The 13539-nt window shown below is 33.9% G+C and overlaps 1 protein-coding gene across 2 annotated transcripts in view; it reads right to left on the minus strand.

The window, feature by feature from the left end:
• The window catches only part of PLA2G4A (phospholipase A2 group IVA), a 143230-nt gene that overhangs the window by 57780 nt on the left and 71911 nt on the right, over nucleotides 1-13539 (minus strand). For both annotated transcript variants that reach the window (XM_051998764.1, XM_051998763.1), the window contains exon 7: nucleotides 1954-2090. In XM_051998764.1, the coding sequence (XP_051854724.1) occupies nucleotides 1954-2090 (137 nt within the window). The remainder of the gene's footprint in view (nucleotides 1-1953; nucleotides 2091-13539) is intronic.

Genomic DNA, 13539 nt, shown 5'->3' on the forward strand with positions numbered 1-13539 from the left:
ATAAATTCTCTTATTTGAGCATGACCAAATCCACACAATATCAAGAATCATCCTGACTTCAATAACACAAGAATGTTATGTTTCCTTCAAAACATGGGTCCAGACAGTTCATAATCAGCTCCCCAAGGTACATGTTCGCTGAACAGACTCCAGGCTCCATCTGGATTTTAACTCTGCTCATTCACAGACAAGAGTGAAGCCATGGGGAAGAAGAGTTATCTCATTTAAAAAAAAATTATTACAAGAGGGTATAGTCTTTGAGATACATAAAGAATTAGATCCTTTAAGCTACTGATTTTAAAAATCACTGCTAATGACTCTATATTTAGTAGACAAAGAATTTAGAGACTGGTGATGAATTGTGTTCAAAGAACCTTCATACTACCTCTGCATGTCATGGTATCAGGGCCTTCTAACAGCCTCTGTGAGTAAAATTGGGCTGGAATTGGTTAATTGGAAGACTTCCTTCCTTCCTTGCTTCTTTCCTTCCTTCCTTCCTTCCTTCCTTCTTTCCATCTTTCTATCTTTCCTTCCTCCTTCCTTCCTTCCTTCCTTCCTTCCTTCCTTCCTTCCTTCCTTCCTTCCTTCCTTCCTCCCCTTTTCTCCTTTCTGTCCCCATTCTTCCCCCCCCCCTCTCTCTCCCATTTTTTACAAAAGAAAAAAAAAAAAAAAGCATGGAATTGTTGTTGGTATTTGTCCTTTAATCTCAAAGAGAACCCTGAAATCAAGAAGGTGATGCCATCTGAGTTCAGTGGCAAGATAAAAATCAGGAGGACTAGAGATAATCCTGTATGCAGTGGGAGATATTGGCCTTTTTATGCTAAGGTCTTCAACAGCACTGACAGAGGCTGCAATCTCCCTAGATTAAGGCTAGGGAGCAATTGAGGCAAGGAATCTCCTCTTTCACCTCATCCAAAAAAAATTTACATGAGAGAAGGAAGGAAGGCAGGAAGGCAGGAAGGCAGGAAGGCAGGAAGGCAGGAAGGCAGGAAGGCAGGAAGGCAGGAAGGAAGGAAGGAAGGAAGGAAGGAAGGAAGGAAGGAAGGAAGGAGGGAAGGCAGGAAGGAAGGAGGGAAGAGGGAAGGAAGGAGGGAAGGAGGGAAGGAGGGAAGGAAGAAGGAAGGAAGGAAGGAAGGAGGGAAGGAAGGAAGGAAGGAAGGAAGGAAGGAAGAAGGAAGGAAGGAAGGAGGGAGGGAGGGAAGGAGGGAAGAAAGGAGGGAAGGAAGGAAGGAAGGAAGGTATGAGGGAAGGAAGGAGGGAAGGAAGGAAGGAGGAAGGAAGGAAGGAAGGAGGAAGGAAGGAAGGAAGGAGGAAGGAAGGAAGGAAGGAAGGAAGGAGGAAGGAAGGAAGGAAGGAGAGAAGGAAGGAAGGAAGGAGGGAAGGAAGGAAGGAAGGAAAGAGGGAACAAAGGAAGGAAGGAAAGAGGGAAGGAAGGAAGGAAGGAAGGAAGGAAGGAAGGAAGGAAGGAAGGAAAGAAGGAAGGAAAGAAGGAAGGAAGGAAGGAAGGAAGGAAGGAAGGAAGGAAGGAAGGAAGGAAGGAAGGAAGGAAGAAAGGAAAGAGGGAAGGAAGGAGGGAGGGAGAAAGGAAGGAAGGGAAGGAAGAAGGAAAAAAGAATACAAAATCTGGATTTCACAATTATGGAATAATAGTTCTCCTGAGGAAGAAGAATAAAGTATGTATAATTTAGAATTTTTATTTTATACATATATTTTTTACTTTAATTGCTATATTAAGGAAAGTGAAATTTTGTGACAAATCTTATCAGATATGGATTTACCCAGGGAACTTCTCCATGATTATCACAATCTATTTCATCATGGTAAATTCAATTCAGCATTTCAAAGTGTGAGTTTTACATGTTCAAAACACTCATTTCAAAATAATAGGAATACTAAATGAAAACATTTTAAAATGAAAAATGGGAATACAAAGATTTTAAAATGCAGACTTACCAGGTAGAGCCAGAAAGACCAGCAACATATGTGGCACAATCCAAGATTCCTGATTCATATAGTGCCTTCATCACACCTGAAAATCCCACCATGGCACGGAACCCACCACCTGAACCCAATACAGCAATCACGGGCACCTAAGGAAAATTAAATGGCCAAAGCCCAAATAAGGTAAAAGTCATAAAACATGCTATGCATTTGAAAATAAAAAAAAAAAATTAAAAAAAAAAAAGGACTGTTCTTGGTGTCTGTTGCTCAACTTGTTTTATAAATTTCACACATTCTGGAGAAAAAAAAAAGAACAGCTGTCTCACTTCTTTAACAATCTACCCCTACCAAAATAAAATTATCCAAAAGGAAAGCAATTAATTTGACATTAGAAAAAAAATTATTAAAGTCTTACCAAAAAAATTGTCTCTTTTATTAAATATTAATTAATTATTATTAATTATTAGTAATATTAAATAAAATTCCTCTTTTTCTGTTGGTGGTATCATCCACCAATTATTCAGGCCTCATCCTTGATTCTTTCTTCCTTATCACTTCCCACATCCAATAAGCTGCCAGGTATTACTGATTTAACTGAAATATTTCCTGCATCCACCTCCTCTGTTCCATTGTCACTGCCACCATCACCACCTTAATTAGGCAACTCATATTTTCTTGCCTACACTATTGGAACAGTCTCCTCACCAATCTCTAGCTACTTTGAAGATGAGAATTATATGATGCTTTTCAGCTTTCAACACACTGGTCTCATAGCTACAACTATAAAAATTGCCTGACAATTATTACCTCCTTTTGTAAAGACAGTAAACCTGAAATTGACAGGATTTGAGAATTGTCTAAAGGTCTTTGGTCAATATGTATAGAAGCAAGAAATATAATCTGAATTACCTATTTATACTGTAATGTCATTATCACATTACCCAACTCTAAATCTAAAGGATTAAAGATTTTATGATTATAATATATTATTATATAATATGATATATTATTATGTTATAATTACATTATAACATAAGATCTTATAGATTTATACTATTTATTATTAATTGTTCTTCAGTGAGAAAACCACATACACAAGATTCTATAAAGTATCAATGTGAAACTTGACTCTCAATATAGCTTGAAATTCACAGAATTATACAATTCTGTAGCTGAGCCTTTAAAAAAATTTTTTGATTCCTTTATTCCAGCCTCTTCATTTTCAGATAAATAAACATGCCTCAGAGTTTATTAGAATTGCCCAAAGACAAACTAATAAGTAGTGAAGAGCCATGATGACCGATTTACCAAGGCCAGGGTTCTTTTCAGCATATTTTGCCTCCCCAAACAGACAAATTGGAGATAGAGTGATTACAAGTCAGATCTCAATTCAGCACAGAACCACAGATTATACTGATTTTTGCTTTGCTATCTGATTTTGACCCTTTGTCTGTTGTTGTGAAAGACTTCTCTGAATTTTTCAGAGACATTTTCAGATAAGGAGGGAAAGGGCAAGACTAATAAAAGCATGTTCTTAACTTGTTTGTTTTTCATTTGGTTTTATCCTGTTAAATACCAACATTTTCATAAAAGATGTCTTTGTAATATTCTTCTCTAAAATGTAATATTTTCTGGGAGCAGGTTTCTTAGGGGGCTTCTGGGAGCAGCCTTCCTTTCAGCTCAATAATCAGCCCAAATGCAGCCAGGAGCTCTGCTAGTTTTTCTTAGAGGCCTTTGGTAGTCTTGGTTCTGAGAACTTACACTGCCTTCTCTGGCTTGTGAATCTCCTCGACTGAATCCTGGCTGAGGCTCCGAGAGCTTCTAGTGGGCTTGTCTTTGTCCTTCTGCCCCTGATAGCTCCTCCTTATATGTTCCACACTGAGTATACACCAATCATTATATCACTAGGAAACCATTATTTGTTGTAGGATTAAATCAATGCTAAACTAGATTTAACCACTATCTCCTCAATTCCACTTACTTAGCACCTTGTAAGAATCCTAACAGCCTTTATTTCTTTTTTTGTTTTTTTGTTTTTTTTTTTTTGTTAATGGTCTTTAACTTTATACAGAAGGATAGTGTGGTACATGTGTAATCAAAAAACCTTACTTTCATATCTGGTTTCTGAAATGTCTTAGCTACATTTAGTGTTCTCTCCTCTTCCATTTATTCTATTCTTTAGTTTAATTCTTAGCCTTTTCACCACCTTGATATAGATCTATATGTATACCTCACAATCAAACATTTCATTTGGTGTCATCTTATACCTTTATTATTACCACTTTCTCTCTTTGGCTTTCTCTCTGTTACTAAACTATGAGCTATTATCAAGGTGTCAAATACATGACCTATGGCTTATCACCACATCCTGAATGCAACTGAACCAGATTAAAATATAATTGGGAAATATTTAACAAAATAAGTGAAAGCAAAAAAAAAAAAAAAACATGATTTTGAATTTTAAAACTAAGTCAATACATGGTTGCAGGAATTCCTTTTGAATGGATTAGTGAACCCCATTTCTATTTGTTTGCTACCACTAGTGGTCAACAGTTGGCCATGAAGTCAGAAAAATTCAGTCAGTGGTAAGTATTGGGGGGGAGGGGGAAGCACTGGCTCTGAATTCAGAGAAAAAAGGTTCAAATCCTACCTAAAATATTTACTACTTAGCTAATATTGAGTAAGTTGATTCTCCTCCTTGAGCCTCAAGAAACTCAAACATGTTGGAAAATAGCTGTGATCTATGTTGATAGAGGAACCTCCCATGATAACAAAAACTATAGATCACTGACACATTCTTAAGCTTGTTATTGTTATTATAACTGGTAATAATATTAATGAGGCAATTTCAAAAAAGAAGGAAAAAACTTAGAAGGCACAGATATCAATATACCAAACAAGATGGAGGAAAAAGAAAATTAGAGCATCTAAAACATTAAATTTCAATTTCTTGTTTTTATCCAATCAACTAACAAGTTGATGATCTATTATTCTAAACACAAGTTTCTAAGTGGAAAGAAATATAAATTTAGGTCTGAAAGAGCTTGTTCTGGTCTTGTTTGTCCTTGTTGTCATTGGGTGGGGTGACACAGAAAGACTTAGAGCTATTAACTCCTAATGTGAAATTTGTCATCAACTTTACAGATAGGGTTTCAGGTCAGTCCCAGTAGACTTGTGATGGAGAGAGTCATCTGCATCCAGAGCAGGGACTGTGGGAACTGAATGTGGATCAAAACATGATATCTTCACTTTTGTTGTTGTTGTTGTTGTTTGTTTGTTTGCTTCTTTTTTCTTTCTCATTTTTTCTTTTGGTCTTATTTTTCTTGTGGAAATATGTTTGGAGGAATTGTACATGTTTAACATGTACTGAATTGTTTGCTGTCTAGGGGAGGAAAATGGGGAAGGGAAGGAGAAAAAATTGGAACACAGTTTTTGTAAGGGAGGATGCTGAAAACTATCTTTGAATGTGTTTTGAAAATGGAAAGCTATTGTTAAATAAATAAATAAAATTTTAAAAGAAAAAAACTGCAGATGGGATATATGCACTAAAAAAAATTAGTTTGCTTTTTTTTTAATTTCATGAGATAATGAATTTAGAGCTGGAAATAATCCTAAATACTATGTGATCCAATTCCCTCACTTCGCAGATAGGGAAACTGAGGCCAGGAAGGTGACCAGTCCAAAGTCATATAGGTTATAAGTATCAGAGGAAAGATTTTAACTTCTTTCCCCTAACTCCAGAACCAATACTAAACACTGATCAAGTCTTTCAGATTGTGAGGCCAACCATTTATCTAATATATCACACTGAATAGCTTGTGGTTTAGTTGAAAAGAAGAAGTGAAAAGAGTGAACAATGGAACAAAGCATTCTATAATTCAATGTTTCATTGTGAGGGATACCATATAAACAAACAATGAAGTAATTTTTTTAAAAACCTAAGAACACCACTGGAGAATGGAATAAATGAAAATGTGACACATTTAAGGTGGTAGAAATAATACAAACGGTTTAGTTTGCTTAGCATAAAATCACAGAAGTAATCTTTATCATTTAATTCAATTGGAAGATGTTTTTCCTCTAACTAGAGATGCCATTTCTTGCTTTTGGAGTCTCTCTTTGGTCTCTACTAACCAACCGTCTGCATTTTAACATGAAACACTCAGAATTTCATATAATATTAGAGGTGAAAAAGACTTGAAAAGTAATTTAGTCTAACTCCCTCAACATCACAGCTAAAGAAAGGCTCAGAGAGGTCATAATTTTCCTTAAGTCACATTTTTATTAAATCATCCTCCTTGGGATTCAAAATGGACTGGAAAATCTGCGCGCACAATCAAACCAACAAACTACTACTAAGTCCATGTTCACATATGATCAAGGATATAGGGAAATGAACACACACACACACACACACACACACACACACACACACACAAAGTTATATAAGCATGCTTTGTCTTGGCAAGGACCTCAAAATAAAGTGGGTTCTTACAGAGGATTGGCTTAACTAATTGTGGTACATGAATAATGGAACATTGTAAGGAATTAAGAATGTCAATTAACAAACTTCTTGCCAAGCTCCTGGCAAAAAAAAAAGGGGTGGGGGGATACCAAGAGAGGCAAAAAATGACTCTTTCCCTCAGAGGCAGTTAAGTGGTGCTATAGCTTGAGCAACAGTGCTAGAGTCAGGAAAACCTGAGTTCATACCCAGCTTCAGACACTGAACACTTACTAGCTGTTAACCCCATAGCCTTAGTTAAAATAAATAAGTAAGCAAAGCTATCCCTTCCCTCAAGATGTTTTTATTCCAATGAGGAAAACAAATAACTAGTCAGAAACAAGATACATACAAATTAGATGGTAAATAATCTCAAAATGGTTTGAGAGCAGTTGAAAATTCTCATTAGAGCAGGGGTGGGGAACTATGTTTCTGCCAAGGGCCATTTGGATATTTATATCATTTGTGGGCCATACAAAATTATCAACTTATAAAACTCAAGCAGTGGGAAGTTGTTCTACTTAGCTTTCAACTCATCATCCCCTGCAGTTGATTATGCAAATGATATCTCTACCCTTGCATTAGAAAAACATCTTGACTGTGTTCCAGATTTTCTAGAGCAGTAGAGACCCATAGGATTCAAACTGGTTTCTTCTAGAGTGGAGAGAAAAGCCCAAAAGTTACTGTCTCCCTTCAGTAAACACAGCAATTCATCCTTCTTTAGACATCTAACTATATCCTGAGGAATCAGAAATCAGGGGAAGATTTTAGCTACTATTGGAAGGTTCTTCCATATTGGGGACACCTTTGCCTCCCCATCTTTGACCTTAATTTTTCCTCCAAAATTTCACCATCCAAACTTCCCACACTTCCCTGAGGCCCAGAGGCCGGGAATGAGGAAAGAGGACCAATCAGTATAAAAAGATAATGGACTATCCTTAGGAATAAAATCATTTAAGGAATCACAAGCCTCTTAGCTACTCCAGAGAAATAGAAAAGATAGTTCAGTACAGGCATCCCTGTAGATCTCTCCAACTTCTAAGATACAAGGATTCTTGTTGTTATTGTTATTTTAATATCATCAGAATAATTTTTATTTGTTTTAAACTTAAATACAAAATAGGAAAAGGAAAAAAGATAACTGCCATTTATGCAGCAGAATATAAAGATTTAAAATATAAAGCAATAAATTTTCATTTCAAGAAAACTTTTAATCAATGCTACACATTGGGTTCAGAGCTGTCCATCTTTTCTTTACTCCCTTGTAGGTTTCTTTTCTTCACTGCTATGCACTTTCTACTTCATTTTCCCCCCCTTCTTCTTCCCACCCCAAGAAGGTTATAATTAATCAAAGATACATATGTGTGTATATCTATCTACATACACATAGATGTATTGTGAGACATATATATATACAAACATATATATATGCACTCTATACATATACACACATATTCTATACATCTATATCTATACATATATATATATATATATATATATATATACATCCACATATACATTCATATGCATCTATGTAAGACTGTATTATGTTTTTTGTCCTCTATTTCTCTGAAGGTAGATAACATCTCCCTACATAAGTCCAAGCAGGGATTCTTGTTACATCTGAGTCATCTGACTTTTTAGATGCCAAGTATGAAGAAATTCATAATTATATGCTAAAGTCAGTTTAAACAAGAAGTTATCAAATTATCTGGGAGGAGCATATGGCATTGTATAGTGCTTAGATTGTTGTCTCTCCCTACATAGTAATATCCTCCCCTCTTTTCCCAACCTCCAACCACATTTAAGGGTGCCTTTCATGCATTTTCCCTTAACATATTTTTTGTGACTTTCCTAGTTGTAAAAATTCCTAGTTACAGCTTTGATCTCAAAGTTTTCTCCACAATATGAAAAATATTTCCAAATACTGCCATATTTTGGACTAGATGATCAAAAAGGTTATTCATGTTGGTTCCCCATAAAAATGTATATATTATCCATAATGTATTATTTTCATTTTTAATAAATATTGTGAATATAAATAATACCTTTTTTATATTTACTATTTTATCTAATTCTTATAAGCCTACAGAGGGCTGCCATTTTCAGAGTTCATTTCCTCCAGAACTCTAATTAATAGGGTAAAAATTATGTTATTTAATATATTTGAATAAATTCTACAAATATTTTTGAAGTATTTACAGGGTTCAGAACACTAAGCTGAGTGGCAGGGGTGATATGGTTGTTGTTAGGATCATTTAAATAATAATATGCAAAGCACTTTGCAAACCTTAAAACATATGTTATATATCATCATTACCTTGTCTTGCCTTTTATCATCCTAAGATAAGTATCTGCCTATAAAGTCCAGTATGTCCAAGTTACTGGGGAATCCTAATTTAAATAAGTTCTGAAATAATTCAGAAAAATTATAAAACTCCTTAATCTCCCAAAATTTCTCTGATGTAAAATAAAACATAAAAGATAAAAGCCAAATGATATTATTCTATGAATGAATCATTCCCAGTGATGTAATCAGGATTTCAAGAAAAAAATTGTAATTTGGCTCAATTTTCTCAACTGGGAAAGTCTTGGATATTCTGAAAGAACTGTTACATAAATGAGTAATTACAAAATTCAGCTGTTAGTTTTGTGCCTAAATCTAGATAACTAAAACAAATGTATGTTGCTGAGCACATCTTGGTCCTATTGAGACAAATTAACACTGCTAGACTATAATCTAAATACTTTACTTATTTACATTACTTGGATAGCTAATTACTAAAATAAACTTGTATTTACCTTGGATTTCTTTACAATATATTTGAATTAAAACATATTAATACTTGAACTTCAAAGAAATACAATAAGCATGGACATTTACTTCTTTGTAAAGTAAAAGAAAAATACTGTAGTGTGTTTTTGTAGGTTTTACTTATCGGACAACTATAGTCAATCTTCACTAGAAAGGGCAATAAAGACATTTTTTTAAAAGGTGGAGAACATAATTTTGGGTTCATATCCTGGAAAGATGTCCAAAAGTTAAGCAATCATAATTTTGTATTGAAGTGAATTGAGAGGCAATCTAGTTTAACTCTAATTTTCATAATAATCAGTTGTGTTGTTCAGTCCTTTCAATGTATGACAATTCAAGGCCTCATTGGGGATTCTTGGCAAAACTACTGAAATGGTTTGCAATTTCCTTCTCTAGTTAATTTGCAGATGAGGAAACTGAGGCTTACAGAAGTAAGTGCCTGGCCCAAGTTCATATAACTAGATTGTATCTGAGCCCAGATTTGAACTCAGGAAGATCATTCTTCCTAATTCCAGACCTAGTGCTCTTCTTCAGCTACCCTTAAAATATCTATGGGGCATCAAATTCAAGATTTCCAAATGGCAATTTGAGATGTGTTAAAAGGTTTAGAGAGAGGTTAAAGCTGGAAATGATCATTGACAACTAAACATGTTAATGATCACAAAGAAAAATTGGGGAGAGAGAGAGACAGAGAAACTAATAGAAACTTGTCAAGATAACTCTCTGCCATAACATTCTTTTTCAACAATAAAAAAAAAGTGACTGTACACATGGATCAGACTGATTATATACTTTGCAATCAAAAGTGGAGAAACTATACTGTCAGTTTAAAAAAAAAAAAGATCTGGCATTTCATATCATGAATTTCTTATGGCAAAATTCAGACTTAAGTTGAAGAAAATAGAACACATAACACATAAAGGTATTACCTAAATAATATCACTTATGAATATGAAGTAGAGGTAATGAATAAATTTAAAGGATTAGTTCTGGTAGAGTGCCTAAAGAACTATGGGCAGAGGTTCATGATATTGTATACATGGCAGCAAAAAAAAAAAAAAAAACATCCCCCCCAAAAAAGAGCAGAAAAAGCAATAACTTAGAAAAGAAGGAAAGTAAAAAGGAAAGGAGAAAGGGAAAGATATATCCAAATGAATAGAAAATTCTAGAGAATAACATAGAGATCAGATTTTCTTAAATGAGTACCATAAAACAAAAATAAATAAATAAATAAATAAATAAATAGAAGAAAATAGATTGGATGAAATATGTTTATAGATAGATATAAACAGCAGAACATTTCATGCCAAAAAATGGACATGATGAAATGGTAGGGACTTAACACAAGAAGAAGAGATTAAGAAAAGATGGCAAGATTACACAGAACTATTCAAGAAGACTTTTATATCACCAGTAACCACGATGATGTGATGACTAAGCTAGAATCTCACATCCTGGAGAATGAAGTCAAAGGAGCCTTAAAATCATTGCCAACAGTAATACTAGTGGAGGTGATAATGGAGCTCAGTATTTAAAATCATAAAAGATAATGCTGTTAAAGATGCTGCACTCAATGTGTCAGTGATGTGGAAAATTAAGATAAGATAATTCACAGAAAAAAAATCATATAATGAATATGATCAAAATAAATAATTGAAAATTTACATGGATTGATCATAATAATAGTGAGGAATAATCAATGGATTTCCTTAGACTCCTCAATGTCAAAAGAAATTAGGAAATTCTCCATGTTCTTTGGTAATTTTTTTTTTTCCAGCAAACTTATGGGAAACCATGAATAAAGATCACACACATGAATGGACACTCTTTGATAGGAATGACCATATAAATGAAATCATACATCTCTCAAAGTATTTGGGTATCTTTTGCTGATAATTTACAACTTCACACTTTCTTTCCCTTTTAAGCAATCACTCCTTTGGGGGCAATTCCCCCAAAGTTAGTTGGATTTCTTTTAAAAATTAAAATAAATTTACATTAGTCTTGGGAGAATATGGCTAGGGAAATGAATATGCAGCAAAATGAAATTACATAGTAAGTTCCAAAGAATCTTTTTTTAGGTATTTACAGCTTTGGCCTATGCATTCCACTGATTCATACTTGTCATTAGAACAGATAAAGGACTGACTGTGTTTACATCACACACTGAGAAATAGTTAAATATGTTTGGGGGAGGGTACAAAGAAGAATTCAAAGCATTGAAATTACATGGTTAGATAGGGTGGGATAAGGCAAATTAGGTTACACGTCTAGGTAACAGAAAAAAACCCAGCAAACTGATAATAAGTATAAAACAGGAAAAGCAAGGAAATGAGACATGAGCTCAGTTTGGGAAAGCCAAATTGAAGACAATATGTCTTCTTAAAAATATTCAGACTGGCAGGTGGGTGTCAGAGATTGAACATTGGGTGAAAGGTCAGAGTGAAGAGACAACTGGGAGTCATCAATGTTAGAGTAACTGCTGAAGTTATGAAATAAAATAAGTTCATCCAGGAAAATGTGCTAAGAAACAACACAAATAAAAAGAAAAAATGTTAAATACTAAAGTACATTCTGTAAGTCAAAGACAACTTATCACAATGAAGAAAAATACAATAAATGGAATATCTGAAAAAGTAGTTGATGATTTTAGTGGTGATGATTTTGCATTTTATTGCTGACAAACAACTACTATAACTTTTAATACAATCTCTGTACTTTTTTTATTATGAAACAAAACTGGATACCACTTTACTAAGTCCTACAGTCCCCTAACAGGAGCTAAAAGTCTGCTCACTTTCCAAAACAAGTGAAGTTTAGTTAGAAAGTCACTCAGTGAGTAAACCTGTTATGTGAAGGGCATTGTGCTAAATTCATGGAATCAAAAGTTTTTGCTCTCAAAGAACTCATAGACTAATGGAGAAGACAAGACATAAAGAACGAGGCAAAAACAAATCATATTCCCAAATCATGGACTCTTAGAATCCCTAGTTTCTTTCAAAACTTAGTGCAAGTACTGCCTTCTACAAGAAACCTTTCCTGATCCCTTTCAATTGTTTGTATTATCTCTCATCAAAATAGCTTGTATTTATTTTACATATATATAAATATGTGCATGCATGTACATATGTGTTTATGTATTGCACATCTCTCCTTTAAAATGTAAAGCTTTGAAAATAGTGTCTATTTTGGTTCTGTCTTTGTATTTCCAGTATAAATCAATGTTAATTGATTGGTTGATTATCACAAGGAGCAGAGTGAAATAGACAGGGTCAAGAAAACATGGCTTCAAATTCCATGTTAATTGAATGACCCTTGGCAAGTTATTTAACTCTGCTCTAGAATTTGATTTAGGTAGATTTTAAACAGGGCTATATTCACTCCAAATATGTTTATCATGAAGGCTTTAAAAATTGTAAAAATTGTAATGTCATAATGTTTTCTTTGTCTTTTCCCATACCTTAGATTTAATTAACTCATTGCAGCAAATCCGTTTGGGCATCTAAGTAGTTTTCTTAAAGAAAAATGTTAGGAATCACATTTCTGGTTTACAGGATTTAGACATTCTTCTGAGACAGTATAAAATAGCAAATGAAAAGAAGTATTAATGTGAATACATTTTTAGTTCCACAATTCTTTTCCACCATTTTTTCATTATTCTGCAGGTTTTGCCTATTATTTAAAATGCCAATAAATAAATTATAATAAATTATAATCTATATGTACTTCATAGCAAATTATATCTTCTCTTTTACTACTCTGCCACTCATCAAACTAGAAAAGACACTCCAAACTAAGGGCTGTTTAATATCTTTTATTTGGTTCATTTGTTATTTATGGGTGTTTTGGAAACTGTCATTTTCCCCCTTATCCGATGATAAGAATGGCTAGACCCATGAAAAAATAGTAATAGTCAATCAAAGAACAAGTTCTAGATATCAGATTTCTTTTGTTGACTTAAATATACTGCATTTGTTTCTTTACTCATCTTATTTCTCCCAATTAAATATAAGTTTTTTTGAAATAACTAATATTTATTGAAAGCAAGAACTTTTTATTGTTTGTCTTTATGTCTCTAATTGCTGGCCCCAATACCTAGCATATAGTAAGTGATTGATAAATACTCACTCATTAATTGATAGACATCATGTTTTAGAAGAAGTCTTTATGAGATTAATTAAGTTCTTGAAATCTTCTCTCCACTAAAACCAAAAAATGAATCTACAACCTTACCCTCTCTACTCTATACATGTTTATTCTAGAGTTTAGGGAGTTCTTTTAC

Source organism: Antechinus flavipes, chromosome 4 (assembly GCF_016432865.1).
Source record: "Antechinus flavipes isolate AdamAnt ecotype Samford, QLD, Australia chromosome 4, AdamAnt_v2, whole genome shotgun sequence".
NCBI lineage: Eukaryota > Metazoa > Chordata > Mammalia > Dasyuromorphia > Dasyuridae > Antechinus > Antechinus flavipes.